This window comes from Aspergillus lentulus, assembly GCF_001445615.1.
Source record: "Aspergillus lentulus DNA, contig: Alt04, strain: IFM 54703, whole genome shotgun sequence".
NCBI lineage: Eukaryota > Fungi > Ascomycota > Eurotiomycetes > Eurotiales > Aspergillaceae > Aspergillus > Aspergillus lentulus.
Window position 1 is genome coordinate 3,621,125 of NW_028322122.1, and position 26,199 is coordinate 3,647,323.

The 26,199-nt window shown below is 49.7% G+C and overlaps 13 protein-coding genes across 13 annotated transcripts; 7 read left to right on the forward strand and 6 right to left on the reverse strand.

The window, feature by feature from the left end:
• Window positions 1-1,805: 1,805 nt before the first annotated feature.
• Window positions 1,806-2,845, forward strand: ALT_2444 (uncharacterized protein; the record flags this gene model as incomplete). Its single annotated transcript, XM_033562862.2, has 3 exons — window positions 1,806-1,950; window positions 2,010-2,416; window positions 2,477-2,845. 3 exons carry the CDS (start codon window positions 1,806-1,808, stop codon window positions 2,843-2,845), a joined length of 921 nt encoding a protein of 306 aa, XP_033418753.2.
• Window positions 2,846-4,782: 1,937 nt separating this feature from the next.
• Window positions 4,783-6,717, reverse strand: ALT_2445 (uncharacterized protein; the record flags this gene model as incomplete). Its single annotated transcript, XM_033562863.2, has 1 exon — window positions 4,783-6,717. One exon carries the CDS (start codon window positions 6,715-6,717, stop codon window positions 4,783-4,785), a length of 1,935 nt encoding a protein of 644 aa, XP_033418754.2.
• Window positions 6,718-7,511: 794 nt separating this feature from the next.
• Window positions 7,512-11,274, forward strand: ALT_2446 (uncharacterized protein; the record flags this gene model as incomplete). The annotated part of the gene is made up of 3 exons (XM_089599345.1): window positions 7,512-10,875; window positions 10,931-11,007; window positions 11,068-11,274. The coding sequence occupies 3 exons, from the start codon at window positions 7,512-7,514 to the stop codon at window positions 11,272-11,274; spliced, it is 3,648 nt and encodes a 1,215-aa protein (XP_089456491.1).
• A 184-nt stretch (window positions 11,275-11,458) lies between these two features.
• ALT_2447 (uncharacterized protein) lies at window positions 11,459-12,781 on the reverse strand (the record flags this gene model as incomplete). The annotated part of the gene is made up of 1 exon (XM_033562865.2): window positions 11,459-12,781. One exon carries the CDS (start codon window positions 12,779-12,781, stop codon window positions 11,459-11,461), a length of 1,323 nt encoding a protein of 440 aa, XP_033418756.2.
• A 457-nt stretch (window positions 12,782-13,238) lies between these two features.
• On the forward strand, window positions 13,239-14,567 carry ALT_2448 (uncharacterized protein; the record flags this gene model as incomplete). The annotated part of the gene is made up of 1 exon (XM_033562866.2): window positions 13,239-14,567. The coding sequence occupies one exon, from the start codon at window positions 13,239-13,241 to the stop codon at window positions 14,565-14,567; it is 1,329 nt and encodes a 442-aa protein (XP_033418757.2).
• Window positions 14,568-15,719: 1,152 nt separating this feature from the next.
• ALT_2449 (uncharacterized protein) lies at window positions 15,720-16,581 on the forward strand (the record flags this gene model as incomplete). The annotated part of the gene is made up of 2 exons (XM_033562867.2): window positions 15,720-15,852; window positions 15,902-16,581. The coding sequence occupies 2 exons, from the start codon at window positions 15,720-15,722 to the stop codon at window positions 16,579-16,581; spliced, it is 813 nt and encodes a 270-aa protein (XP_033418758.2).
• Window positions 16,582-16,876: 295 nt separating this feature from the next.
• ALT_2450 (YjgH family protein) lies at window positions 16,877-17,332 on the forward strand (the record flags this gene model as incomplete). Its single annotated transcript, XM_033562868.2, has 1 exon — window positions 16,877-17,332. One exon carries the CDS (start codon window positions 16,877-16,879, stop codon window positions 17,330-17,332), a length of 456 nt encoding a protein of 151 aa, XP_033418759.1.
• A 41-nt stretch (window positions 17,333-17,373) lies between these two features.
• Window positions 17,374-18,516, reverse strand: ALT_2451 (SDR family oxidoreductase; the record flags this gene model as incomplete). Its single annotated transcript, XM_033562869.2, has 3 exons — window positions 17,374-18,141; window positions 18,193-18,430; window positions 18,497-18,516. 3 exons carry the CDS (start codon window positions 18,514-18,516, stop codon window positions 17,374-17,376), a joined length of 1,026 nt encoding a protein of 341 aa, XP_033418760.2.
• A 343-nt stretch (window positions 18,517-18,859) lies between these two features.
• Window positions 18,860-20,499, reverse strand: ALT_2452 (putative aromatic-L-amino-acid decarboxylase; the record flags this gene model as incomplete). The annotated part of the gene is made up of 3 exons (XM_033562870.2): window positions 18,860-19,418; window positions 19,466-20,396; window positions 20,451-20,499. 3 exons carry the CDS (start codon window positions 20,497-20,499, stop codon window positions 18,860-18,862), a joined length of 1,539 nt encoding a protein of 512 aa, XP_033418761.2.
• Window positions 20,500-21,364: 865 nt separating this feature from the next.
• ALT_2453 (uncharacterized protein) lies at window positions 21,365-22,523 on the forward strand (the record flags this gene model as incomplete). The annotated part of the gene is made up of 2 exons (XM_033562871.2): window positions 21,365-21,929; window positions 22,000-22,523. The coding sequence occupies 2 exons, from the start codon at window positions 21,365-21,367 to the stop codon at window positions 22,521-22,523; spliced, it is 1,089 nt and encodes a 362-aa protein (XP_033418762.2).
• Window positions 22,524-22,796: 273 nt separating this feature from the next.
• On the forward strand, window positions 22,797-23,313 carry ALT_2454 (DUF427 domain-containing protein; the record flags this gene model as incomplete). The annotated part of the gene is made up of 4 exons (XM_033562872.2): window positions 22,797-22,877; window positions 22,974-23,076; window positions 23,139-23,219; window positions 23,282-23,313. 4 exons carry the CDS (start codon window positions 22,797-22,799, stop codon window positions 23,311-23,313), a joined length of 297 nt encoding a protein of 98 aa, XP_033418763.1.
• Window positions 23,314-23,399: 86 nt separating this feature from the next.
• On the reverse strand, window positions 23,400-24,002 carry ALT_2455 (cupin domain-containing protein; the record flags this gene model as incomplete). Its single annotated transcript, XM_033562873.2, has 1 exon — window positions 23,400-24,002. One exon carries the CDS (start codon window positions 24,000-24,002, stop codon window positions 23,400-23,402), a length of 603 nt encoding a protein of 200 aa, XP_033418764.2.
• A 189-nt stretch (window positions 24,003-24,191) lies between these two features.
• On the reverse strand, window positions 24,192-26,032 carry ALT_2456 (transcription factor domain-containing protein; the record flags this gene model as incomplete). Its single annotated transcript, XM_033562874.2, has 2 exons — window positions 24,192-25,266; window positions 25,317-26,032. 2 exons carry the CDS (start codon window positions 26,030-26,032, stop codon window positions 24,192-24,194), a joined length of 1,791 nt encoding a protein of 596 aa, XP_033418765.2.
• Window positions 26,033-26,199: the final 167 nt, after the last annotated feature.

The window sequence follows — 26,199 nt, forward strand, 5'->3', positions numbered from 1 at the left end:
TGAAGAAGCTGCCCAATAAAGTCTTCGAAGAAAGCACCTCAGTGGAACCCGTATAGACCCGAGAAAGGATGACTCCTTCCTGGGTATAGGCAGGCAGTATTTGATAACGTTGGCCTCGATGGAATTCTGCACACGCTTGTCCACAGCCAAAGCACTGTCTCTCTGAATAATGCTGACTGCCTGCTCGTAATCATATTCGGCAACCTCATCGGCATATTTCCGGATCCTGTCAGGATCGGTTCTTGTTGGGGCAATGGTGGTTCGATGGCCGTATCGAGCGATCGCCGAATTTACCATGAAACATTCAGACAATATCGAGGCCATTGCTCTCATTGTAAACGCGGAGTCTGGCTGAGGACGAGGAAGTGTCAACAAGGGAGTTTCAAAGGGTGGGCATCATTCACATGGTCGTCGTCAGGCAAGGCTATATAAAGGATCGTTAGCCTTGGATCAAGCAAGTGGAACAAGTTGTTCAGGTGGTAGAAGTCACATATCTGTCAATTAATACTCTGAATCTTCATACTATCAGTGTTGGTTGTGTATGGCGGCATTACAGGCCGCTGTAGCTCCTAACAGTTGAACTCACCTAAACTCAGACCAAATGCAACTCTGGTAGTAAACTAGGTAATCTAATTAGGCACCTAGAGCCCTCTAGAGTTATTCAGATTTATAAGAGTCACTAAGGGAATTTATATGATTGGAATAATTATAAATCTAGAAGCTTAAGGGGCACTGTGTAGATGCACAGTGCCTATCTCTCCTCTTGTGATATATCTCCTACTGTGATAGATTTGCAAAAGTGGAGTGAGTCCCTTGGACTGTTAAATGGTAAGCAACAAAGCATGTATTTCGACCTTACTTTTTAGCTAACGTGCACCTACCATAGTGTCGGAGACTACCCCTTTACGGGCTTATATAGGTAAAGACGAGCAGCCCGAGTCCGGGCGCTACCATATCGCAGATCTGAATGGTTCCACTATCATATTTGTAGTCCAAACACTCCATATTTGGATCTTGACAGTGAGTTGCCTGCATAGTAATAAGAGCCGGCCTGCCGGGGGATAAGTAGATCGGTGATGATGTGATCTCATGAAAATCTCATCAAACCATGTGGGGAACTTGACATTGATCGGCAGCAATAGCTCAGCTGGAATGTGAAGGGTCCAGCCAGAAGCAACTACGTATTTATCAGCTGGGATGCACAAATGGACAAGTCATCCTCAGAAATTGAGGGTTTTTCTTTTTCTTTTCTTTTCTTTTTTCCCCTCCTTTTTGAAAGGACGGATTGGCAGGAGCAAGACTTTTGACAGAGCTTTTGCTTGTGATGACCCCTTGAAATGATCATAGCGACAACATCTTAGAAAAGAGGATATCGGAGATGATCATGCAGCGTGTCTTCAGTTCTAGCCCCTGATTGAGTTTGCTGGGTAATGCAGTCTACCCTGTAAATACTCACACTGTCAGCCAATTCGGATCAATGCTTGGGGGATCGCCAATACCTTCGCCGAAACTAGGTAGCAATGCTTGAGATCATGCGTTCGTCCGAGCACCTAGACTTCGCCCACACATCGTGCTTTTGGGATAAGCGCAATGGAGACCTCCCCCTTGTGCGTATCTTTCTTCTCTTCAGGGGTGTGGATTAAACTGCCCAATCCACGAGTTACACAAATGCAGGGTTTGCGAACTTGAATGCAAAGTATAAATGAGCCATGCTTCCCCAGTCCCGTTCTTTTTCTCCCTCAGTCGTTCATTCGACTCATCTGTTGATTTTGATCCGCATTCCCTTAAATCTTTGATAGATCATCATGCTCAAATCTGCACTGTCTCTGGCCTTGCTGGCAGCTACTTCCCTAGCCGTCGACCCGGCCGCCATCTACACTGGATACTCTGGGGGCAGTGTTAGGCTCCGGATTGGCAATGGAGGAGCTGGCCAAAGTGGCTTGATCAAGGGTACGCCTTGGATCACCTCATCTGTCAATGTCTAGCCTACTGACTCTGTCAATACATAGCTCTCGCCGATGCCTTCATCCAGTCCAGCGTCAAGAACGGCTCCGACCCATTCAAAGTCGCCTGGTACAAGAACGACACCACCGAGTCCATCAACTACCTCAAGGATGACACCGTCGATGTTGGCATTACCTATACCCCCGCTGCTGAAGAGATCGCCATCAAGCAGGGTGTGGCCAAAAGCCCTGCATGGTATGCCTGGCGCGACCACTTTCTGCTAGTTGGACCACCCTCCAACCCGGCCGGACTCAATAAGGCAGACGACATCAAAACCATGTTCTCCAACATCTACGCCGTTGCATCGGCTGGTGACGCCGCCAACGTCACCACTCCTGTTCGCTTCCTGACTCGCTATGACAAGTCAGCCACCAACATCAAGGACTCCCAGCTGTGGATTGAAATCGGACAAGTCAGTCATCCACTACACCTTATCCGAATACCTTAAAATAGCTTGACTGACAAACACTAGGTTCCTTGGGCAACCAAGTACTCCACCTGGTATCATCAGTACATTGCCTATCCCATTCAAGCCTTGACTGCGGCCATTCTCCTCGAGGAGTACACCATCACTGACCGCGGGACCTACCTGTCTATTGACGAGGCGCTTGCCAACAAGACCACCATCTACAAGGCTGCCACTGACGACCCTGCCGATCCTCTGCTCAATCCCGCACACATGCTCGTCGGCAAGAAGGCGAGCAACATGAAGATGGCTGACCAATTCACCCAGTGGGTGATCAGTGCCGAAGGTCAGGCTGTCATTACTGGCTTCAAGAAGAACGGAAAGCAGTTGTATACCGCTGCGCCTGCTAACAAAACTGCTCCGTTTAAACTCTAAAGTGGCGTGGGATATGGAACAGTCATTAGCAGCTTAAATTTCTCCTATTGTTAATAATAATAATTCTTCAGCAATTTTTCCGCCTGCTCATAGATTAGAATTCTCTTTTTCCTTTTTTGGCCGAGGACTCTGCTGACGCACATGTGAAATGGCCCCTGATTTATGTTGATGGTTCTGGATATAGTCATTGCACTATTGGAATACTGCGCAGAATGCTGTGCTGTGATAGGCAGTGGATATCTTCCTCAATGACAAATTCCAGAAACTGAAAAAACAACAACGGCAGTGACATCAGGATTTTTTAAGCTCTTCGGTTTCTCCAACACGTTTGCGGCTATTACCGCTATTTTCACGAGATTAGTTGATCTGGGATACTTCCCCAGCTAGTGGAAGGCAGGCGCGGATCGTATACTCAACACTCTAGGGAAAATCCTCGAAGCGCCGAAGGCTCTCCCTCCTATTGGGCGGGGAAACACAAACTCCTCCCCGGACACTCTGTTTGGAGGCAGACCGGGACGGGACACTGAGCAAGGCCTACTAGTGCTTGCTAAGGTGTCTTACTGTAGGTTGGCAATTTTGCAGAAGAAGAGGCGTCCAGAGATATCTTGAAGCCAGCCCCTGGTGGAGATCTTACATGTTTATGTAGTACGGTTTGACCTTTGTGTGTGGTGTGCTTTTAGAATAATGGATGATGCCGTGATGCTAGCTGGATACAGATGTGGTGACGGAAGTGTCATCACAAGGATCAAATGGCTCATGAAGACGAATCATACATCTGAGTTGCCCCAGTGATGACTTATATCAATGTGCCTGGCAGCAATCTGTTGCCTATTGCGTTTCATCGCCTCAGGTAGGACCAAGATACTTCTCAATCTCATTACAGAACGTTGTCTATGCCAAGACGATCGTGGCAAACCACTCTGCTCTATATCGTCTTACATTTCAAAATGATTTGAGCGAGTCACTTAGTCCTGTCATTCTCGTTGATCTAATGGACCTGCCCAGTCACGTACCAATGGCACAGCATCAGTACCCGATGTCAACTTAAACCACCAGTCCTAGAGTCGTGCATATGGGAGAAACCGGGGACGTATTGTGTATCGTAGGCAAATCCGCCTGTTTTTCTCCGAGTGTATCTGCTACTGCTTGGCCATTCCTGTCAAAGCATGAGCTTGAATGAACTAGCCTAGCCTGAGACGATTGCCTCACCAGGGCAAAGTCGCCCCGGCGAATGAATGACCGAGAGAATGCATTAGTGATATGGGAATTCGGTGAAGCGGCTTGCGTGCTGTTCGATGGGAAAGCGGATTCCTCCATCAAGAACGATATTGCAAAGAAGCCAGCATCGGATATAGCTAGAACGAAAGATCTTGGGATATAGTTGTGTCAATGGAAGGGTAACTTGACAAAATGCAAATAGTCTAGAAAGCTCGTTATCGCAATTCGATTTGGGTACGATTCTTCCGAAAACTGTCACTTTGGTAAAAGGAATCGTTTTTGTACATCAAACCATGTACCCAAGCTTTGCCCACGATAGTATAATGCTGGTCCTGGCGACGAAGGTACCAGGGGTGACTGCATGCAGCAAGAAGGGCCACGGTGTCTCCGATCTGGACGCTGGGAGGTGCTAATCCAAAGTAACCTTGTTCTGTTTTTATGAGAATGTGCTTGGACATTTCCATGCGCGCCTCCAGAGACCCCCAACGTGGCTCATCCAGTTCCAGGAGTTCCAACAATCGATCCTTGTCCAAGCGCCGAAGGAGTGCCTGCACTTTGCCATCCTCGGCTGATGGTGCGTGGCCCTCATCATGACCCTGGACCCGAGCGAGTGTCGGGCCAAGAATCGGACGACTTTCCAGCTCGTCTGACCAAGTCCGGCGGACTTGTTGATAGTTGTGTTGGCATTGAGCGAGCCATTCGCTTACTGCGTCCTGCTCCTAAAAGTGGTGGGTGTGGTCAGTGTATGGCTTGGTGCCGATTGGGTTGTCCGCTATAATGGTACGCCAAAAACCCTCGAATTGGGCCTTAAAAGCACCATAGACGCTGGGAGTCTTCTTTTTGCGTTCTCGCTCGGTTAACATGTAGCACAGATCGACTTCCTGAAACATCTGTTCGTTGCATCCAAGGACGTCCGAGCAGAACGTGACTTTGTCCACGATGCACCCAGATACCACGAGGGACTCTCCCTGTACCCGAGCATCATATGGGATCAGGCTGGCTGTCTCGTCAATTCTTCTTGTATTAAACACAGTACTTTCTCTCTCAGCTGACCAATTAGGGACCCATGTAGGTAAATCCAACTGTTCTGGGGGCGGTCCTATAGTCTGCTCGAAGAAACTTAGGATGTGGCAGCTTCCCCCGAACGACGTGGTATCTCCCCTGTCTCTCTCGTGGTTATTCTCTGCAATATGTTGGGCAGTACTCAGATAAATGTCTCGGACACCAAGGCTGTAATCTACGCAGTTTTCAGCCCATTGCAGCACACCCGGCCGCTTGGAGAACCTTTGCAGGAGACCCACCAAGCTGAATATTTGGTCCCGCGGGTCTGTTGACTTTTGCTTCCGAAAGTTGTTCAGTAAATGTCCAATATCAATTAGCCCGAGTCTGCCGTTGCGCCCGCTGCTTCGAATATAAGCCATTTGGTTAAAGACTGTGTGCCCTTCAAAAGTCAAACGGGACAGATGGGACAGATGGGACGGTGTTTTCATGGAACGTGCCCATATGAAAATCTTCTGTACATTCTTCTGCGCTTCAAAAAAATGGAAGTCGTCCAGGTAAAAGTTCTGCATATATGTAGATTGGAGTCGGTCTAGGCCGAACACATGCCAGAAGGACTCCAGATCTCCTTCATGCTGCCCGCAAACAAGCGTAGCTTTTCGAGAAAGAATTATCTCTTGCACAATCCAGGCTCGCTGGAAGTATGGTCTTTCGAACAGGTCGTTGATCGCACAAAAAACCTCTCCGGCTTCACTATCTGACAGTCTCATCTCTGCTGGCTTCGTTGCCTCCTTCAGGAAATCGGTGAACGTAGCGAAGTTTTCGTTGGCCAGGCGTCTGACATGACCAGCGTCCCAGTCAGGCATTATCCCGAGTATGGAAGTCTGATCTTGTGAGGCATCTCCATGTGTACTGTGGTCCAGGTGCCTGCATCCGATATACATGAGGAGCTGGGATCTAGGAAAATCCACCCACGATTGCTGTAAAAGCTGCTCTACCATCCCCCGGAGGCTCGGGTCGCAGTCGTCAGGCCAGGTTGGTGGATCGAATCGCTGCTGCACCTCCGCTAAAACATCATATAGATCAGGATCAGCTATACATAATATCGTAGGAGCGGATCCGCTGGGCTGATCCAAACTCATGCACTGGAGTCGATAGTCCGCCCTCGTTGACATCACCTCAAATGCCCGCTTGATATTAACCTCCGGGTTGTCTTTTCCGAGCCATACCAAGACCTCTTCAGCCCCCTCGTAAATTTGGCTCATCATCCGCACCTGCTGACTCCTTTCGCTGATTGATCCCTGGTGGATGCAGATTGCGTCCACCCATAAGCGACGGGTCTCTGTTGGGCTCCGGAAACGATTTAAGGCGTCGAAGAGATTTGATGTTATCATGAACTCGTGATGATTGCAAAGTATTAGGCGTAGGTCATCGGTGGTACTTCCACACACATAGGAGAGTGCCTGGTATTTTCCCGGATCCGCTATCGGGGCGACGTGAAGTTGGACTTCGATCAAGTCGTATTCCGAGCCTGGAAACAAGTCCAGGATTCTGATATGATCCGGAGGAAGTACATTATAGATATGTGCATTATTCTTCTGCTCGACCTGAACTGTCTTTGCGGGGACGAAGTCGTCCTTCTTGGGCTTTTCCATAACTGTGCAATGAAAGGACGCAAAGCAACTGATGGAATGTACAGCACGACTGAATTACGTTGATGAGGGCTTGGGATTCGTAGATGAGGAACTCCTACACTGGGAAGGCTTTGGACTATTCATTGGAGTCAACTGCACAACACCTTCCAGATTCACTGGTTTTCCTGAGAGCCGACAGAGAATCTCAGAATGGATGGATGACTGATTGCCTCAGCCTTGTAGACAATAATGCAGGGGGACCTAAAGCGGCACAGCAAAAGCCATTAGTACCCAATCCAATGCTGCCACATTTCTCCGATCCTTGAGCAAGTCAGATTGTATCACAGTGTTAATTATATTGTGAAAGGCTATCGCGCACATCTCACAGAGTTGGTTAAGAATTTACAGAGTTTTAAAATGAATATAGTTCAGCATGACAATATTTGCTAGGCACAGTCTGATAGAGCAGCCTGGCTTTCGGGCAGAAACATATTATCCTGACCGGCCAGCCAGGGCTAAGGACCAGTGTGATAAGGTATCCTGGGTGACTACTACTAGTCAACCACCATCCGCAATCCGTATTCTGATATGAGGCTGAAAATTGGGATATGATTTGTTGGGTGCAACTTCCATCCCCCACGCTGTACCCCAATTTTCATGCAAGTTCTTGTCGCCCTATGAGATGGGATACGTCCGCGAATATCTTCTGATACAACCATGCTCCTGTAACTCTCGTCACTTTTAAGAATAGCCAGCCTTCCTTGACCAAGAACGCAAAAAAACCTCAAGCAAGCAAAAGCAACACCTTTTGAAAGATGGCCCAATCTGATTCTGCCCGCTATCCCGTGATAGTTATACCTCCGCTCCTGGATCAGGAATTGACCACACTAAAGCCTACCATGATTCTCAGGGATTACGATAATCTTCCGCCATTCACACTTATACTCGACTGGGAATGTCCGGCTTGCTCTGAGGGTCGACAGTATAAGCCCCACGACGGAGGCGCCGAGCCCGACGAGCACAGGGTGGACCATAGTCGCGCAATCTCACAGCAATTCATGGAGCTGCGATATACAGACCAACCAAGGTACCTGATATGGCCTTCGATGGCAGCTTCGGAAGAGCACAAAGACCTTTTTAGCCGGAGCACGGAGCTGCTAGCGTCTAGATGCGAATATGCCGCGCAATGGCAACCTGGCTCGGGGCAACAGGCTTACTTGAAGGTGGTACCCGGCCCGATAATGAACCCGGTGCAGGATCTGGAGAGATTCGAAGTCCCAGTGTTTTTCATTCGCCCATCGAGAACGGTCTCGGATAGGATTGACGCAAAGATCGTCTTCTTTGAGCCCGAGGAGCTACCGTCCCTTTGTATCCTTTCCCACCTGCCGTTGGACGAGTGTTTTACGTTACACCATGTCGAGGATGGACACGCACATCTTATGCAAAGTGGCGTCGATTCGAAAGAGATTCCAGAGTTTCCGCAAGGAAGCTGGGACAGCCAGGACGCCCAGGCAAAAGCCCTTCTAGCGCCTAACCCTGCGCTCGACAACTCAATGCAGCTCTTCATTGCGGGAGTTCCAGACCCTAGCCTCAGGCCACTTGCTGTGCATGCATTCAGAGTTTTGAGATTCTACAAAATAAACTATGTGTACACGACGTTACTGCGTTCATATCTCCAGAACGAAAAGATCTGGAAGACTGATATTTGGAAGGTTCCAAAATACCGAGACTCGTATCCCCTGTGCACTGCCCAGTGGTGGGATCCCGAAGAAACGATCGATTTCCTAGACGGCCCTGTCGGTGGTCAACGCACAGAGCTGCTGCACCTGAAGCATCTCAATCCAAAGGAACTGCTCAAGATCCGGTTTAACGAGTATGCATTCATGCACTACGGTAATCTTGACATGTCCGCAACTTCCACTCAAATTCGTCTCATCGAGGGTGAAATTTCCGAGGAACATGAAGAGCCAACGAATTGGAGGTTTGTCCACACAGAACTGACTGCAGAAGACTGTCCGCCCTTCTATTACATTGACGATTTTGTATCGGATTACCTAGATGGTCCTCCCCGGTGTGAGATCGTGCGCCTGAACGGCAAGGAAACAGCGATCCCCGTCCCTGTAATGGGCATCATCAAGGAATTAGCAAAGGAAACAGAGAGGCCAAGTGAAGGCGTTGCCAAAGTCTACTTTTTTCTCCGACATATGTGCATCAATAATGCGAGCTGTGAGGAACGTACACATTATGCGCCGCTATATCCCCAGATTCGCAACCAGGCAAAATCATCTATGTATTCTATGAGGGCCGGCAGCTACTCCTCGCTTCTGAAAATGGATCAAATCAGCAGCTTTTACAGCCCTCTCGAGAAAGACAAGCATAACATCCGATTGTTTCGATTGAAAGACTGCGATACTCAGAGTCCCGATGCTCCGGTGGAGCTCGAGGTTCTTATCACGGACATTGAGAGCGCACCCAAATTCATCGCCATATCCCATGATTGGGAGACCGCTGGCTCACTGGGAACAATTATGATGGAAGGAAGAGAAATCATGGTACCAAAAGAGCTGGAGTCTGCTCTGATACAGCTACGACGCGTCTCAGAAGGCAGCTACGTATGGGTAGACATGCTAAGCATTAACCAGCTAGATCTCGATGAGCGCGCTTCGCAGACGAGCTTGTTGCCACACATTTACGGATCAGCTGACTACGTGTTTGTGTGGCTTGGAGAGATAACGGCCGACTTTGTTCGCATACTGAACGCTCTCAGTCGCATACAGATCCCTCGTACGAGTACCGAATTGCCCGGACTGTACGTTGAGATAATCCGGATTTTACTCGAGATTGACAGTGCGTTAGAAGGCTTGAGAGGGTTTCTCAAAGCACAGTGGTGGAAGAAGATCTGGATGATACAACCATTTGTGCTAGCACAGTCCTTGGAGCTCTACACGGAGACAGCGATGGTCGAATGGGAGGTGTTCGGCAAAGCGATCAAAGTGCTCCATGCGTACGTCTATCAAACTCCTCCGAGCTCCGAAATTCGCCAAACTGCTGCATTTCAGCTCCTTTCCCCTCTCGTTCAGAACGTGTACGACATATCTATGCTGCGAGAATGGCACAGGCACGATGATCAGCCGTCGCCTGCAATAGGCAGGGCGAAGGACTATCTGCTATACTGCCTGTGGCTCCTTCATCCTCGTGAGCACAGCGATGCGCGCGACATTATATACACTGCTTGTATGCTTGCCCAGCGAAACGCACCCATCCTTCACCTGAGCTACAAGAAGACGATTAGAGAAGTCTATCATGACGCTGCTATAGCGATCATTACCTATTACAGGGACCTGAAATTGCTGTCACACACGCTTTTCTCTCGTAGACGCCACGAATCAAGAAAAGCCGACTCGGACGTGCCTATTGAGCCCTTGTACTATTGGCCTAGTTGGGTTCCTGATTGGCGTCTTCGTCAATGGGGTCTGGGATCTACGACGTTTAATCTCGAGGATTTTGTGGTGTCCCCGCAACTTGGGTTCAATGCATGCGACGGTCTCAAGGCGCACATAGAGTTCTCTGATGATTCCAAAATCCTTCACGTTGTTGGTGTACAGGTTGGGAGAATTAAGAAAGTGTTCCGGACAAAAGATCCCCGCAACTCTGTTGACCAGGTCAGATTGCCGCAAGAGCTCGACACTGACTGGGAGACGCTGCGCCTCACACCCCCGGGACATCAACGGGAGTACATTGCTGGTGGCCCCTGGCCAGTAGCTTGGATCCGGACGTGCGAGATCATGGACCGGGAGTCATTCTCCGGGATGGTCGGCAGAAGAATACTTTGTCTTCCAGAGAACAGCTTGGAGGACAATTTGCGACGCCTAGGTCTTTATGGCCATGGCCATCCAGAGCGCGCTATCGATGAGATAGGAACATACCGATACGGATCCCCCGAGCCTTCAAGTTGGGATGGAATCAACGCCATCCTTAAGCCTCAGAGGCTCACAAACGCCGCAGGAGAACCAATCATAGAAGAAAGATTCCATCTCATCTCGTTAGATTCGGGCCACGTTGGCTTTGGCGGGTACGCTGTCCAAGAGGGGGACCTCGTATGTATCCTTAAGGGAGGCAGCTACCCGTATGTGCTTAGACAGAGGCGGGACGGCCTTTACCACCTCGTCTCGGACTCTTGTGAGTTTCAGACAACACCCCACAGATAGTATTTAATACTAACCTTGCCTCTCAGATGTACATGGCGTAATGAAGGGCGAATTTGTTCGCAACAATGCAGATGTGGGTGCCAAGTGGAAGGACTTTGGCATTGTATAGGATGGGTCGAATCGTTGGATATCCACATATAACATGTGTCTTTTCAGCGCTCAGGTTAGGGTCATCTTCTGGGAAAATCACAAAGGTGAACTCGCGCTTCCCTTAAGGAGAGTCAATGACGAATCCGGTGGTGCTAATTTCGGCGGGGCTTGGGTCAGGCGCAACAATGGATCGGACATGCATACGAACGCAGTAGAGAAGAATCAAGCAGGACGCGGGAGCACCGTCCATGTGGATGTTGAGGGCGTGCTGCAGCTTTAGCGATCAGCTAACGCAAAAAGATAGCCTCCCATTACAAGCGACGAGAAAGTCCGAGATTCCTCAGATGACCGTGCTAAGGTGTGATTGTTCCCGCGTCACAGTAGGCCAGGCTCATTCCCAATAATATCAAATAGTCATAACAGGTATACCACTGCATAAATTGCCTCACTTAAGCCTCCACGGCCTACCGAACCTCGAGACGGCCCAAGATGCCCGGATCGTCCCGAAGCAGACCACTCTCCACATAATCCTTCACCACCCACAGGAGACTTCGCTCCACGACAGGTGAGGGGTCGTCAAGAGGCTCGGTTAAGGTCATTACCCGCGAGAGATACCCGAATAACCCGGTCAAGAGCTTCTGTTTTTCCCCTTGGTCCCCTTGCTTGATTGATGCGAGAGCGGAGGTGAACAGGGCCGGTGCATAAGTGGGTTGCACGGCCGGTACGGTCACCGAACCATCGCGGTTGAGCGCATGGAGGAGCGGCAATTGCAAAGACGCCTCGAGAGACGCCCACGCCGTCTCATACAATTGTGCCGTTGGGAGGTCCGTCACGCCTCCCATGCATAGAAGCCGCATGAGAGCTCGGTCCTCTGGCGCCCGAACATCTAACGGTCGGAACCCCTGTTCGTGGAGTGCGTTAGCCCGTTGGATCAGGACGAGATCGTACCCGCCCCGTAACGTGAGTTCCCCTGAAGTAATTCTGATGCAGGAGGTATAAGCGCTGAGATAGGCGTCAAAGATTGGTTGGGTCAGTTTCTGGGCACAGGTCCAGTCTATGTGGCCCGCTGCACCAGCGACGTCCAGGATCTGCTCCATGAAATGCAGATCAAATGCCCGGCGGTAGCATTTCATGTCCATCAGCTTTGACAGGGAGCCGGGGCTGTTTTCAGCCTGTGCGAGCTGCCCAAAATTCAAAGACGCACCCAGCTCTAAGCCGCGTAATACATCCGCCTTATCATCGTGCGACAGTCGGTCAAGACAGCCGACAAGACCGACTTGGACTGCCTTCAGCAGGATCAGGTCATGACTGAGTCCAGCAATATCATGGCCGGTTAAACGGAAATAGTCATGGGCTAGAAACGGGTCCTTTCCCAGATCGTTGATCACGATAGAAATGATGAGAGCAAAATGACCCCCGTGCTGCATTAATTCTCGGTAGAGATCTTGGATCCATGTAAATGATCGGTGAGATAACTTCATCGCAGCCGGCTGGTTTCCCACGAACGATTCGTATTGTCCGTTATGGATCCACCGCAGCGCGAGAACACTGACCAGGGTGCGGTTGACTTCGTCATAATCTGATCCCAAAAGTATCTGAGACGGGGATGGTGTGGAAGAGACATTGACTGACGAGCCTCGGATAGAATATGCTCGCTTCAGGCGGTCAATTTCATCTGTGAAATTTCGGTAGATTAGATGCAGAAAGTCATGCTCTGGAATGGTAAACAGAGCCGCTGGATCGACACAGTAAGCCTCAAGCGTGCTTGAGGACATGACTCGTGTCATCTTAGTGGGCAACAAGCGCTGTTCCAAAGTGCGCGAGAATTGATTACTTATTTAAACCGGGGGGAAACTTGAAAGCGGGACACGTGTTGCCTATCAACTTGACGTCTTTTACGAGCCTCATACTCATTGCTTCGCCTCCTCAGGGTTACTCAGCTATCATCCGTACCACAAAGCCACCGCCGACACGTCGTTTGGACGGAGTGTATTACCATGTCATTGAGATACCATTGAATGCTCTTATATGTCGTGTCGTGATAATTGGTCAGAGGGCTTTCCAACCGCCTAAGCCCGGTTCTGCAATGCGCACTGCGGAGTACGAAATGTGCTGGCGGTCCGTGTAACCCAGCCTCATGGTGCATGACAAAATCTCCGCTTCCTGTATATTTCTAATTCCCAGCCCCATTCAATATGTCACTAGTCTCAGTTCCTTCAAAATTTGGTCACCCATGAAAGGAAAATGCAATATCCATGGGCTTCAGTGCGCTACTGGCAGCCGTTCCGCATTGACGCCCTTGGTCTTATTACACTCCTAGGCGCCGAGGACATCAATGTGTGGGTCGGCCGTCTATCACAAAGCAAATTCACTGAATATATGCCCTTCCTCGCCGGATTCATTATCGCCGGCGACCGTTTTCGGATACCAAACCAGTCCTTCCATTTGTATAACATCACCAAAGGGGTTTACACCCATGAGCTGGCCGCCTGGTTTACCCGCTGGGTCCAATGCCAGAAGTTCGAGACCACTCGGAGCATTGTAAACTGGGAGGTTATCTCGACGCCCAGGCAGAGAATTCACGAGACTGCTCTCGCGGCCCTCCTCGCCGCCGTACTGCTGGGGTTCCCCCTCGCGTTGACAATCCTCTCTGGTGATTTCTATGGCCTCGCGAACGCCCTGGCACTAGTCGTGATGGTTATGGGCCGAGCGTACATGATCCACCTCAACCGCCGAGCCATCGATCGCTCGATATTGCGTCTGGCGCCATCCGCCGCCGCGAAAAGTTCAAAGACCATCGTGGTGACCCCCAACTCCAAGGTGGTGACCATGTTCATACCGTCGGAGTTGATTGTTCCGGTCTTCGCGCGGAACCCCCAGGTGACTCCAGCCAAGGGCTATGAGTGTGCCCAGTGGATTAGCTGGGCCGCGTTTGCGGTCCATGTTGTCGCTCTAGGCATGGCCTGTCTAGCGACGCAGATCTATACCGTCGTTTTAATCATCGGATCTTCCATCTTGCTCTGCCACGGCTGGGGATGCGACGATGTTGTGGATCTTAGGCGGCGGCGCGACTCGGACGGGAATGTAGTGAGAAGAGCGTACACCTGCTTGATCGGATCCCGTTTGAAGGCAACAGTCTTTGAATGGCCTGCCGACTTTGAGTTTAGACAGCTATCGCCGAAGTCCTGGGCACTTCGCGGGAGCTCTAATAACCCTGCCTTGGAGGACGAGCGCTCCGCCAGACGTATGGATCTTTATGCGTGGCTGGATCTATCCAACGAAGAAGAACACAGCCTAGTGAAGTGGGATCTTATTCCGCACCATCGCAATGGCGACGGCTCTTGGGACACTGAGTTCAAGGCCAAGCAGAAATTAATCCGGGAACTGCAACCAAGCATCCTGCAAATCATGGACGATGCAATCAATCATAGGAACAACAACAATCAGCGACGAGAGAAGCTCGCTTCGGATTGTGAGGCCATCATTGAAATAAAAGACTCTGGCTCAGTCAAACAATGCGAAACCCAGACGCACCAACGCCCATCATCAGGGGTATCTGCTGAGGCTGTGTAAGAGGAAGTCACATCAATGACAAGGTCTATTTTACCAAGAATGCTTCATGCTTGGTCCAGAGTATAGCAGCGAGCATGAGCAGGTCTGGCTACTTGGACTGTTTCTATATCTGTGTCGAATTTGCTAGGTCTTGGTTTTCCAGTGTCGTGGCTCGTGGATAAGTCGCAGCTTCAGTGATTGCTACGTGTTCTGAATCTATGAGAACCGTGTAAGCGAAATAAGCAAATAGAGTAGATCAAAATAGTAACACTGAAGACACATGCGAAATGAGATGGACGATTAACTATAGAAGTAGCCCTTATTTTTTGTGCTAAATGAATGTGAAATACCTTTGATTATTCATTATCAATGGCCCTTAGAACACCTTTCTCTAAGTACAGCTGGAAACCCATTAGCATTAAACATAGCATGAGGTAGTGGCTAAGAAGATTATCAGCCCTTGTCTTGCTGACGTCCTCATGAGTCAAAGGTTGTATGATAGATCTGGAGAAGGATTAGTTTATATACACTTTAGAGAGCCCATGCCAGTCATGTGTATTACAGTGAGCAAGCAAGAGCTGCTTCGGGATTGCTAACTAAGCAATTCATTACTGGCTTCAAGAAGAATGGAATACAGTACCTGCTGATAAAAGTAAAACCTCTCCTCTTTAAGTTTGCTAGAGTCTATATCATTCATACGTTTATAGCTACTCTTATAATTTTGATAATAAATCTTCAGCAAATTTTCTACCTATTTATAGATCAGAACATTCTTTCTATTCTCTTTTTTTGGCTTTACTAATCTGAAGGATGCACATGTGAAATGGACCCTAGAATTAAACTTATGTTAGTGGTTATGTACATATTCATTGCATTCTGGGCAGTATTAAAATAATGTAGAGGATGCTGTGCTGTGATAGGCAGTGGACAGTTGTATCTTCCTAGATGACAAATTCCGGAAATCAACAACAGTAATGACATCAGCACTCGCTAAGCGTTTCAGTTTGTCCGCGGGTCTAGACCATCGCTAATACTTCTCTGTACACTTTTGTATAGCTACCTCGGCATCCCGATGTAGCAATATAAGTACGTTGGTTCCCACAGAACTTTCAAACAGAAGCAAAATCATCCATATCCTGCTTTGTTTCATTCTGTCACGCACCACAATTCAATATGTCATCAAAGCTTTTTCCCGGGGACCCATCGAAGGTGATGGTAATCCGCAAAGTCACTCCAGAAATCACCACATTCAGCGTCCCCTTCTCCAGATTCGGGCTCTTGAAATTCGGAGGCCGAGGCACACTAGGTAACACACTTATATACCCTCTACGGATCCCACCACTAACAGATCCCAGTAAAACTACGCACCGGCTCCCTGGCAATCATCTCCCCAGTAGCCTTAACCCCCGAAGTCCAAGACGTCATTGCCTCCGAAGGCGGGAAAATCAAATATATCATCGCCCCAGACATCGAGCACCACCTACACATCACCACCTGGAAGCGCGCCTTCCCCAACGCCCAAATCCTCGCCCCAGAAGGCCTCTACGAGAAACGCCAAACCTCCCCGTCCTACAGCGAGGACCCCACCTTCGACCATATCTTCACCAAGGACGGCAAACACTCGCTCAGCATCTCGGACGAGTTCCACGCGGATTTTGAGGTCGAGTACATGGACGGCCACGGCAACCGCGAGATCGTCCTCTGCCATAAACCGTCACGGACACTCATCGAGGCGGATCTGCTGTTTAATCTGCCCTGTGAGGAACAGTATGCGCGCTCGGAGGAGTCACCGACAGCGGGGCTGCTGAATCGGGTGTTTATGCCGTTGCTGCAGGCTAGGGCGAGCCCGCCGACGGGGCATCGCCGGTTTGCGTGGTATGTGTTGTCGAAGCAGGATCGGGCGTCGTTTGCGGAGTCGGTGAAGAGGATTTATGCCTGGGATTTTGTCCGTGTCATTCCGTGTCATGGAGATGTTATTGAGGATGAGGGGAAGGAGGTGTTTCGGAGTGTTTTTGAGTGGTTTTTGGAGAGATGAACTGATGCTAGGGTTGTTGTATTATTGATGTTGTCGGATACCCGATGTACTATAGCTTGTTACATTAGCATGTTTATAATTGACTCATGTAATGATCCTCGAGTTAATGCAGAATGCGACCAATCGTTCTGGCATGCTCCGAAGCCACAAAGCTAGTGGAGGTCGAAACCAGCTTTTTATGACTCATTCTGCAGCAACACGAACACGACTCCCTAACGATATATATAAAGACTAAGAAAATCCTTCTCACGTCGGTAATCGACATTATTTTTGCTATTTAAATCAACCCTCCACCATGTCCTCTACTGTGACCACTTCTCCCGACGGCAAGAAACAATTCTACGCAACATCCTCCCCCTACGAAGGCATAATCGGCTACTACCGCGCCGTCCGCCACGGCAACCAGATCTTCGTCGCCGGAACTACAGCCGTAGACCCTGAATCCCCCGCCTCCGCTCCCCGGATCTTATTCCCCGGCGACGCAAAGCAGCAGACCATCGTCGCGTTGACCGAAAGTGTCAAGGCGGTTAAAGCGCTCGGGGGCGAAGGAGCGAGCAGCATTGTACGTGTCAAGATGTTCGTTGCGCGCTCGGAGGATTGCATGGCTGTCGGTGAGGGGTTCCGGGAGGTGCTGGGGAAGCAGCAGGGCAATGGGGTGGGGGCTGTGGCGACGATGATTGTTGTGCAGAACGGGTTTGTGAATGGGGATATGATGGTTGAGGTGGAAGTTGATGCGATTGTAGATAGTTGAGAACAGAATTAGACGTCTTGTATTTATGCTTGTGGGGGCTACTATGCTATCGTCTCCTTCACCTGTCTAACGAGCTCTTCGACCGTCTGCTCAAAGCTGCGGTATTTCACTCCCAGCTCTCTAGTCACTGTCACTCCGTCCAGCTTGTACGTTGGCCCGGGCCTCTTCCAAGCCTCATAGTTCGTGGTCACTGTTTCCCGCGCCCACTCGAACTTCTCCTTGATGATATCTGCCGCATATTCGTAGCAAAACGGCTCCCCGGACGCAGGGACGTATCTCTTCCCACCAGCTTCCGGTCTCAATAATGCCTGGACGTGCACCTCAGCGAGATCCCTCACGTCAACCCAGGCAGATACTCTGGCGGCAGGCAGCGGATCAGCGCCGGCCGCGACACTCCACAAAACAGCGTTGGATTCATTCAGCTGCGCAATGCCTGCCACGGGATGTACGATCGGCCCAAACACCATTGGCGGACAGAGGGTGACGAGGTCGAAAGCGGGCTTCTCTCTTTCGATAAATTTCCAGGCTTCGAGCTCGGCGAACTTCTTGGATCCTCGGTATGCTATTACGGCGCTGGTGGCAGGGTCGACGCTTTCTTCATACGTGATTGGGTTCCAGTGGGCGCCGGTGTAGGTGAAGTCCGGCCCTGGATTCTTGGATACGTCAATGACGGAGGCGAACGAGGATGTCAATACCACTCGTTTGACTCTGCTTCCTGGTTTGGCGGAAGCGGCGAGGATTGATTTGACGCCATTGATGGCGGGGAGGATGAGCTCCTGCTCGTTGTTTGTGGTATTATAGGTAAATGGCTAGCGATTGGTTAATGGGCCTGTATAGAATTGGCAGGGTGATAGACATACACTGGCAACGTGAATGACCGCGTCAACTCCTTCCATGACATGGTCAAACACCCCCAATTTGGAGAAATCCTCGATTTGAACAAACTCCAGCTTGGAGGCATGTTCCGGCCGAGCAGCTACCATCTGCTCGCCCTTGGACAATGACCGTGTGGCCCCGCGCACGGCGATGCCTCGAGCCAACAGGCTGTCCACCACATGGGCCCCAATGAAGCCAGTGGCTCCTGTCACTAGCACTCGTCTGGTGTTATCAGTTATCAGCGACAGGTCCGGTTAGGGTTGAGTTTCACAAAGGGGGTTTTCTTACGATGGCAGCTGCAAGGACATGGTAATTGTGTCAACTCACTCGTACGTATTATCGTTACCCTGAATGCTGATGAATCTGTCTCATCGCGCCCTTTGAATGATCAATGCGGGGAAGCGGCGATCGCTCGGCATTGCGCTCGGAGCTGTTCCGAGTTCCGACAGAAATGAATACCAAAAGACACACTAGTAGGGAAGACCGTCGGAACTCGGAATGATTGTCATTGAGTAGAGTTCATTCTATGCAAGGTAACCAACATCATGAAAGGTTAGACACATCCACTGTATATATATGATCTATATGTTGTACATTACTGGTGGCGTTAGATCGTGATGTAATGCGAATACGGACTACCCGGTCAGGCCATTACTGCTGCTTGTGGAGCACCTCTTCGGTTGTTTGAACCAGAATCTCAAACGCGCGCCGGAGGTACTTCTCCTCGGCTGCAGGGTTGGCGCTTACCACCCTGATGGCGTATACACCTGCAATGACAGACGAGGTGATGAAAATCTCACCCCGGGAATTGACGAGCTCGTATACCTCCTTAGTTATGGCGTTTGAAGCGTCGTCAATCTGAGGCACCGAGGACTCATAATTTGGTTGAAGCTTGGGGCTCTTGATTCGGAAGACAGTCAAGCAGAATGCAGGTTTGGTGATGATCTCGAATAGATCCGATCGGCTGCGTATCAGGTCGGCAAAGATGTTACCGAGTCCAATGGTCTTGCGAATGTATGCTTTCATGCCGCTGAGCCCATAGCTGCGCATGACAAACCAAATCTTCAGTGCGCGGAATCGCCGACCAAGAGAAATGGACCAGTTGCGGTAGTCGATGACCCGGCCAGTCTCGGAGTAGGGGTTGCGCAAGTAGGCAGGAGTAATATCGAGGGCGTCTGTGAGGTCAAAGCGATTGCGTACATATAGACAGCTATTCATGTTAGCAATCCCATGTTCAAAGGAGCTCCTTGGTAGTACCTTGCGTCAAAGTTCACAAGCAACCACTTGTGCATGTTCATGTTGAAACTGTCAACACCTTCCGCAAAGTCCTTCGCGATATACTGCCATTCGTCCGCAACAAGCGCAGCACCGGCGTAGGCAGCGTCGATATGTACCCAGATTCGCTGCCAGTGCGGTTTCTCCTTCAGTACAGCCTTGATCTCCGCAAAGCGATCCAACGCGCAAGTGTTGGTCGTACCCATGCCAAGCGTGATATAGTAAGGGGTGAGCCCATCCTTGTCGCACTGCTCGAGTACCTCTCGTAACCGTGGTCCAGTCATTTCCATATTGTCCTCTAGCCGCGCAGTGACGCTGCGATACCTCGTTCCAGCAAGCAGTGCGCCTTTGGCGGTGCTGCTATGTGCCTGATTACTACCCAGTGCCACCAGTCTCGGTCTCAGCTCCATCACTCGATCCTCATATTCGACGGTTCCGTCCTTGAGACCCTCGGCTAATGCCTGTTCGCGCACCCTCCTCTCACGAGCAGCGATCATCACCGTCGCGACTGCATCACTAGCAGTGACTTGAATGACACCACCTCCCTTGTTTTCCGAGCTGCTCAAGAAGCATTCCGGGAGACCCAATGCCTTGGCCATCCAATCCATTACGATCGTCTCCAACTCGGTACATGCAGGGGAACAGAGCCAGTTGAAAGCGGGGGCGGTGAAAGCAGCCGAGTACATCTCACCCAAGATGCTGGGGTACGTCACACCGGCCGGAAAGAAAGCCATGAAGTTGGGAGATTGCCAGTGAGTCAAGCCCGGCTTGATTTTTGTCTCAATATCTGCCTGGATCTGGGACCATTGCTCTGGTTCTTCCGGAGGATTCTCGGGAATCAAGGGGCGAAGGTAGCCTGGTTCAATGGTCGGAACAACACGCTGGGAGGGAAGACCGTCGAAGTAGTCGATGACTATTAAACGAAATTTTTAGCACGGAATTGAAAACCATAATGCAGACCACACACTTTCGTCGATCGCCGCATGCGCAGCGGCCCTGAATTGGTCGCGATCCATCTGCGCTGCTGAAAGAGAAGTTCCAGTAGGAAATTCCGAGTCTTCCGAGCAAAGTTCCAAGTTGAGGGCAGGATATGAGCCAATGAGCGGGGAGGTTGAGTATCTGACTGACAGAGACGAAGGCAGAATGTCTCGGAGACACAGAGAGTCTACAGCGAGTTCTTTCTGAAGAATCGAGGATTGCGAAAGGAGAGAAGGTTTAAAAAGAAAAAGGCAGAGGACCCCTCCATGGCGGGACGAAGACTGTCAGGCGGGATCATTTCCGCAGTGGAGATATGTAACGATACAGTATCACAGTACTATAAATTACACCGAGGCTCCCCAGAGGGGAAGGGCAGTCCTTAGGGCTCATTCAAAGAACAATGGACGGGGATTAGCGACTGATCACTGAGGCTCTTTGATTAATCTGCTTTATCTCAATCTATGTTCTACAATGATGACTTCTTGCTTTCACTGGTCGAGTGGAGCAATGAAAATGGGATGTTTTAGCTGATTCGAAACAAACAAACGACTGACAAAGAGCTCAAGAGACTTGGCTGAATAATGAGACTTCAGCATTCTTTGCAATTTGGCTGCATAAGAGACCTGCATAAGACATCACTTTGTAAATATGTCTCTTATTCATTGGTGTCTCTGATCAAACCTTGTCATCGTCTGCAACGCAAGGACTGCCCGCAAGACGCTTGATGTTGACCAGTGAGATGTCTTAAACATAAGGAAAGCTATTTATATAGAAGGCTATATAAGGAGATGAGAGACTTCGTCGAGATGGAACTCATCAAACATTCCTCGTTCCTTCCTAATTCCTTATTCAACCATACTGCGCAACGAGAGAACTTCGCAGCTAGCGACTTACTGAACCACCATGAGCACCATGGAGATTGACCAGGTCAGGCCAGAGCGCCATGACATCGCCCCGGATGGCGATCTCATTTTGCTTTACAAGAAGCATGCAAACAGGCCTGTCGAGTTGCGAGTCTCGACTACCATCTTGAAATCCCAGTCGATCTACTTCAAGGGCTTGAGTGGTAGATGGCTCGAGACCCTTCCTGTCCGGCCGGACGGACTGCCCGAGATGGCCTTTGACAGACTCGATCCGGATGCCATGCTGATCATCATGAAGGCTGCGCACTTGAAGTTTCAAGGGATCCCGGATGAGCTGAATGTGAAGCTGCTTCACAAGATTGCCAAGTATGTCCACATGTTCGACATGTTCCCAGCTGTTTGTACTCTGGCTCGCCCCTGGATCCAATACGTAAGGATGTTTGTTGACCAATGCAACAGTACAGAGCTTGCAGGTTACCTTCTGGGGATTATGTGGGTGTTCAACCTCAAAGAGCAATTCAAGAAGGCAACCCGGTCCATAATCGTCGATTGCAATGCAGTCGATATCGACTTGTCTAGGACACTCATTGACCAGAGCATGTTCGGTAAGTGCCCATTTCCATCTTCTTCTGCCTCCCTCATAACCTTGAACATATTGACTAACAGACTGAATAGATGAACTCCTGGCGATACGGCACGAAGTAATGCGCGATATGAGTTCTTTGATACAGTCAAAGCTCATCGCGCCGCTCAAACAGGGCGAGAAGAATGGCAAAGCCATCTGCCATAGGGAATGCGATCATCACATACGCATTCATATGCAAGTGTTGATGGAGGCCCCGCCAAACAAGGAGACCAAGCCATCCAGAATTGTGGAAGGATTGCGGTTTCTGTCAGACGATCGCAAATTCTATCACAATTCGAGTCGTGACCCTCTTGAGGGATCTAGGAAGCCCTTGTGTATCGGCCGTTTGAACGAGGTCATCTCACAACTCGACAAGATGCTCGAAAAGGTGGAAGGCTTCGACCTGGCAGACTGGCGGCCAGAAGCCAGCCAGGAGGTGGTCTGGGGTGATGATGTCGAGCCGGAACTGCGCTTGGACTGGCCCTACGACCAGAAATTCAACTTTGACTCGGACTACGAGCTTAGTCCGAGATCGAGCGCATCGCCTCCGCCTGGCAAGGGTAGGAACGAGTGATCATCCTATGAAGATAGGTTTAGAGATGGATAATAGAGATCGTCTGAGAGACTGTGAGTGCTAAATTGTGTTTGGTCTGTCTGTTTTGTTCTGACTGGATTTGTGATCATCATTTGTCATCTTCCAGTTGTTTCCCCGCACTTGTTGCTTCCTTTTATTGCGTTCATTTCCGGGGAATACAGGTCTGTTTCATCGCTTTATCAGTCCATCATCTTCATATCTTCTACTTGGATTTTCTAGACTTTCTCACTAATCATCAGAAACCATCTCAATATGCCTCGAGCCAGAGCAACTATCGATGGGACCGTTCTCGCCGAGTCCGACAACTGGGAGACAGTCGAAGGCAATATCTATGTAAGTCCCTTCGTCAGTAATTTTGATCATCAAGATGAAAGTTTGGCAATAGTAAATCTTGTCTGAAAGGCTATAATTAATATGTGATGACTGTAGTTCCCACCATCAGCTGTGAACAAGTCGCTTTTCACTCCAACGGACTTGTCGACTCATTGCTCTTGGAAGGGAGACGCTTCATACTACACGGTAACCGTCGGAGGTATCACCTTTTGCATCATTATCATTTTCGATACATTAGAAAAATGACGTTCCGTGCAATAGATAAAACATTTCCGAATGTGGCGTGGTACTACGCCCAGCCCTACGACAAGGCGAAGAATATCAAAGACTATGTTGCTTTCTGTCAGTCCCTTGTACCCTGTCATTCCTACTGGAAGGCTTTAATTGACGATTTTCGCTGGCAGACAAGGACAAGGTGGATATCAACGTCGAGTAGGATAGGATGATCGACACTTAATGTATGGTGCAGTCGATTTGAGCTTATAAACAATGAACGAATCTATTATATGATACACACCATCCTCAAGAGCTCTTTCCATTCCCATTTCCGCCTTGTGATTCATCCTCATTCCCGCTCTCATGATCATAGTGCTCGTCATACACTTCCTGGTCCAGATCTCGACCCTTGATAGTCAACTTCTGCATCGGCAAGAAGACAAACAACATCCGACACCACTCCGTATCACTCCGGTTCCTATACGAATGTGCCGTTCCTCGCTGGATACTCACATCCCCACGCCGCAATGTCCGACTCTGCCCAGAATCCAGGATCAAGTCGACCACTCCCTCCAGAACCACTCCGTAGTCAACGCTGACCGTTCGGTGCATGGGAGTCGTCTTTCCCGGACGCAGATCGATCGTTCGTAGGACCGTGCCAAGCGAAGTCGTCAGCCCAGGCGAGGTATGGAGGTACTCATCGTAAGCCTGGACGTCAGTTTCGTCGTCCACAGAAACAGGATTGGATACTGTTGCGTAGAGAAGAGCGATATCCCCATCGTCGCTGATCGGTTTCGAGGGGATGTATTCTGGGATTTGAGAGTGGGAGATGAAGACCGACTCGCCTTCGGTGCTGTGGGTGGTGATGTACCGTTTGGTGGTGGGGAGGTTGTTCGAATCTTGTGACATTCTCTGCTGCTCTGACCGCGCTTATTGTCGTTTTCACAACTTGGACGGTTGAGATGTCTTTCCTGCGATTTCTGAGTTGATATGATGGCGGCGACCGGATCGTAATAGATACATCATCGCCCCAAAGGGAGTCAGGTACGGTATCCGATGGTTCACGTTCCTAGAATAAGTGTATCCATGGTAGCTGTATCAACTACACGGCAGCGTGGCATTTGTCAATTCGGTCAACAAGTCCGTCCAGTCTGGTGTACCAAAATTCAAGTCCCCGCCACTGTCAAGCATCTCCGTCCATATATCTTCGAGTGGCCGCTCTTGACTCTCATTTTGATCAATGCCAAAACTAGGGTCTGCGGACGAATCATCTTTCTTATCAATCGCGTTTGCCGAGTTTTGATAAGAAACGATTTGCGCTGGCTCTGCAACAGCGGTAGCAGCCAAGGCAGGCGATGATGGTAAATTCGAAGGCTGTCCATCGGTGGAGTGCTTGCCACTTTTCCAGTGCTTTTGCAGCACGTCCATCATGGCCTGAATACCCTGGCTAACCAAGGACGATGTTCGTTGAGCCCTGGTGAGCATACGACACGCATCAAGCACCTCTTGCTTCCTCTTATCAGCCAGAAGGTCATCCCAGTTGAAGCACACATCCATCAAAAGAATCACTGCAGCCATGAAGACGTGATGCATCACAGACCAGACAGCGGATGTTGGCGGCATGAACTTTGGTTCGTCCTCGTCCATGATTCTCTTGATCTCCAGCACTTTACGCGCAGACTGAAGGCAGATTACATGTGAATACGAATACGCGGGCTCTCGCGCTCCCCGGATAAAGTACAGACGGTGCAGCCGGCAGAAACGCGAATGATAAGCTTGCTGCAAAAGACACCTCTGCCATGCAATTGTCGGCTGGCTACGATAGAGGGGTGCGAACCGACGCCTGGAGACATTATCGAGCCGATAGAATTCCGGAAGATTGTTGTATGCTTGACGTAGCTTGCGGTCCAATTCGAGAATTTTGTCGTAGCCTACGTCGATTCCATGCATGTGTTCGTAGGCCGTCATGTCCACTATTTCGCGACATACGACTGCCAGGTTAAGTCGCTGAAGAGTGTAGGACATCTGCGTTGGCTCTGACATTGGCGATGGTGTGGCGGCTGCTCTGCCCTGGATGTCTTCATCATCGATATTCAATGGTTCTCGGACATTCATGAGCCGGGGGTTAATCAAATATGTCCACTCCTGGGGACCGCTCAAGAAACCTAACAGCCTGCAGAAAGAATTAGCCTGATTCCATCCCATCGCATGGCAAAAGCGTACCAATCAAAACTCGCTATATCCCACCAAAGTCGTCTCTTTAGTTCAAGCTCAAGTGCGTCGAATCCATTCGCTTCCCTTTCTTCACGGCAGCGGGACGAGTCAATGCAATGCAACATGAGACTTTTTGCCTGACCAATGATCGTCGCGTGTAGAAACAGTGAGCAGACCGATGAGTGGAAACTTGGATTAGGCAGATAGTGCATGACAATGAGCGACGCCTGTAGTCCCTCAAGGGTAGGACATGCAATGTAATTGCTCCTTATCAATGCGGCACCGGCTAAGAAAATGAATTCGCGGCTACATCTCTCTGCAAAGGTAGACAGACCATTGGAATACTGGAAATAAACAGAGCTGGCCAAGATGCTGAACAATAGCGGTAAGTGGGCTAAATTGACCGGTAAGCCTTTGTCGATGCAGTGGTAGATGCAATTGATTTGATCTTCGACACGCGACGGAATGATGACATGATACAGATAATCGATGTATTGGCAATAGTATCTGAACAATGCCATTGTTTCCGACATCTTTGGAAGGAAAAACACAAAATCGACCGTCATGGGATTTTCACTCGATGCCAACCGATGCCGAAAGAAATCTGGGACCACTTCACCGAGGCGTGAATCTCCATTGTCCCTGAGTGGGCCATGAGCGGCTTCAAACTGGCTCACTTCGTCCTGCAGATGCCTTGAAACTACAGTTGGAACTCGATCTGACATGACGATGTTTTCTAGCCAGTCCGCTGTTTTGATCGATTCATTACTCGTTCGCGTTGGTCGAGGATTCGTGATAGAAGGAGCAGTAATGGCGCCAGCCTCGTTCGACTGGCCTTCAATACCTTGAATTGATGGAGCAGTGTTAGTGTGGCTTGCATTTCCTACTTCGT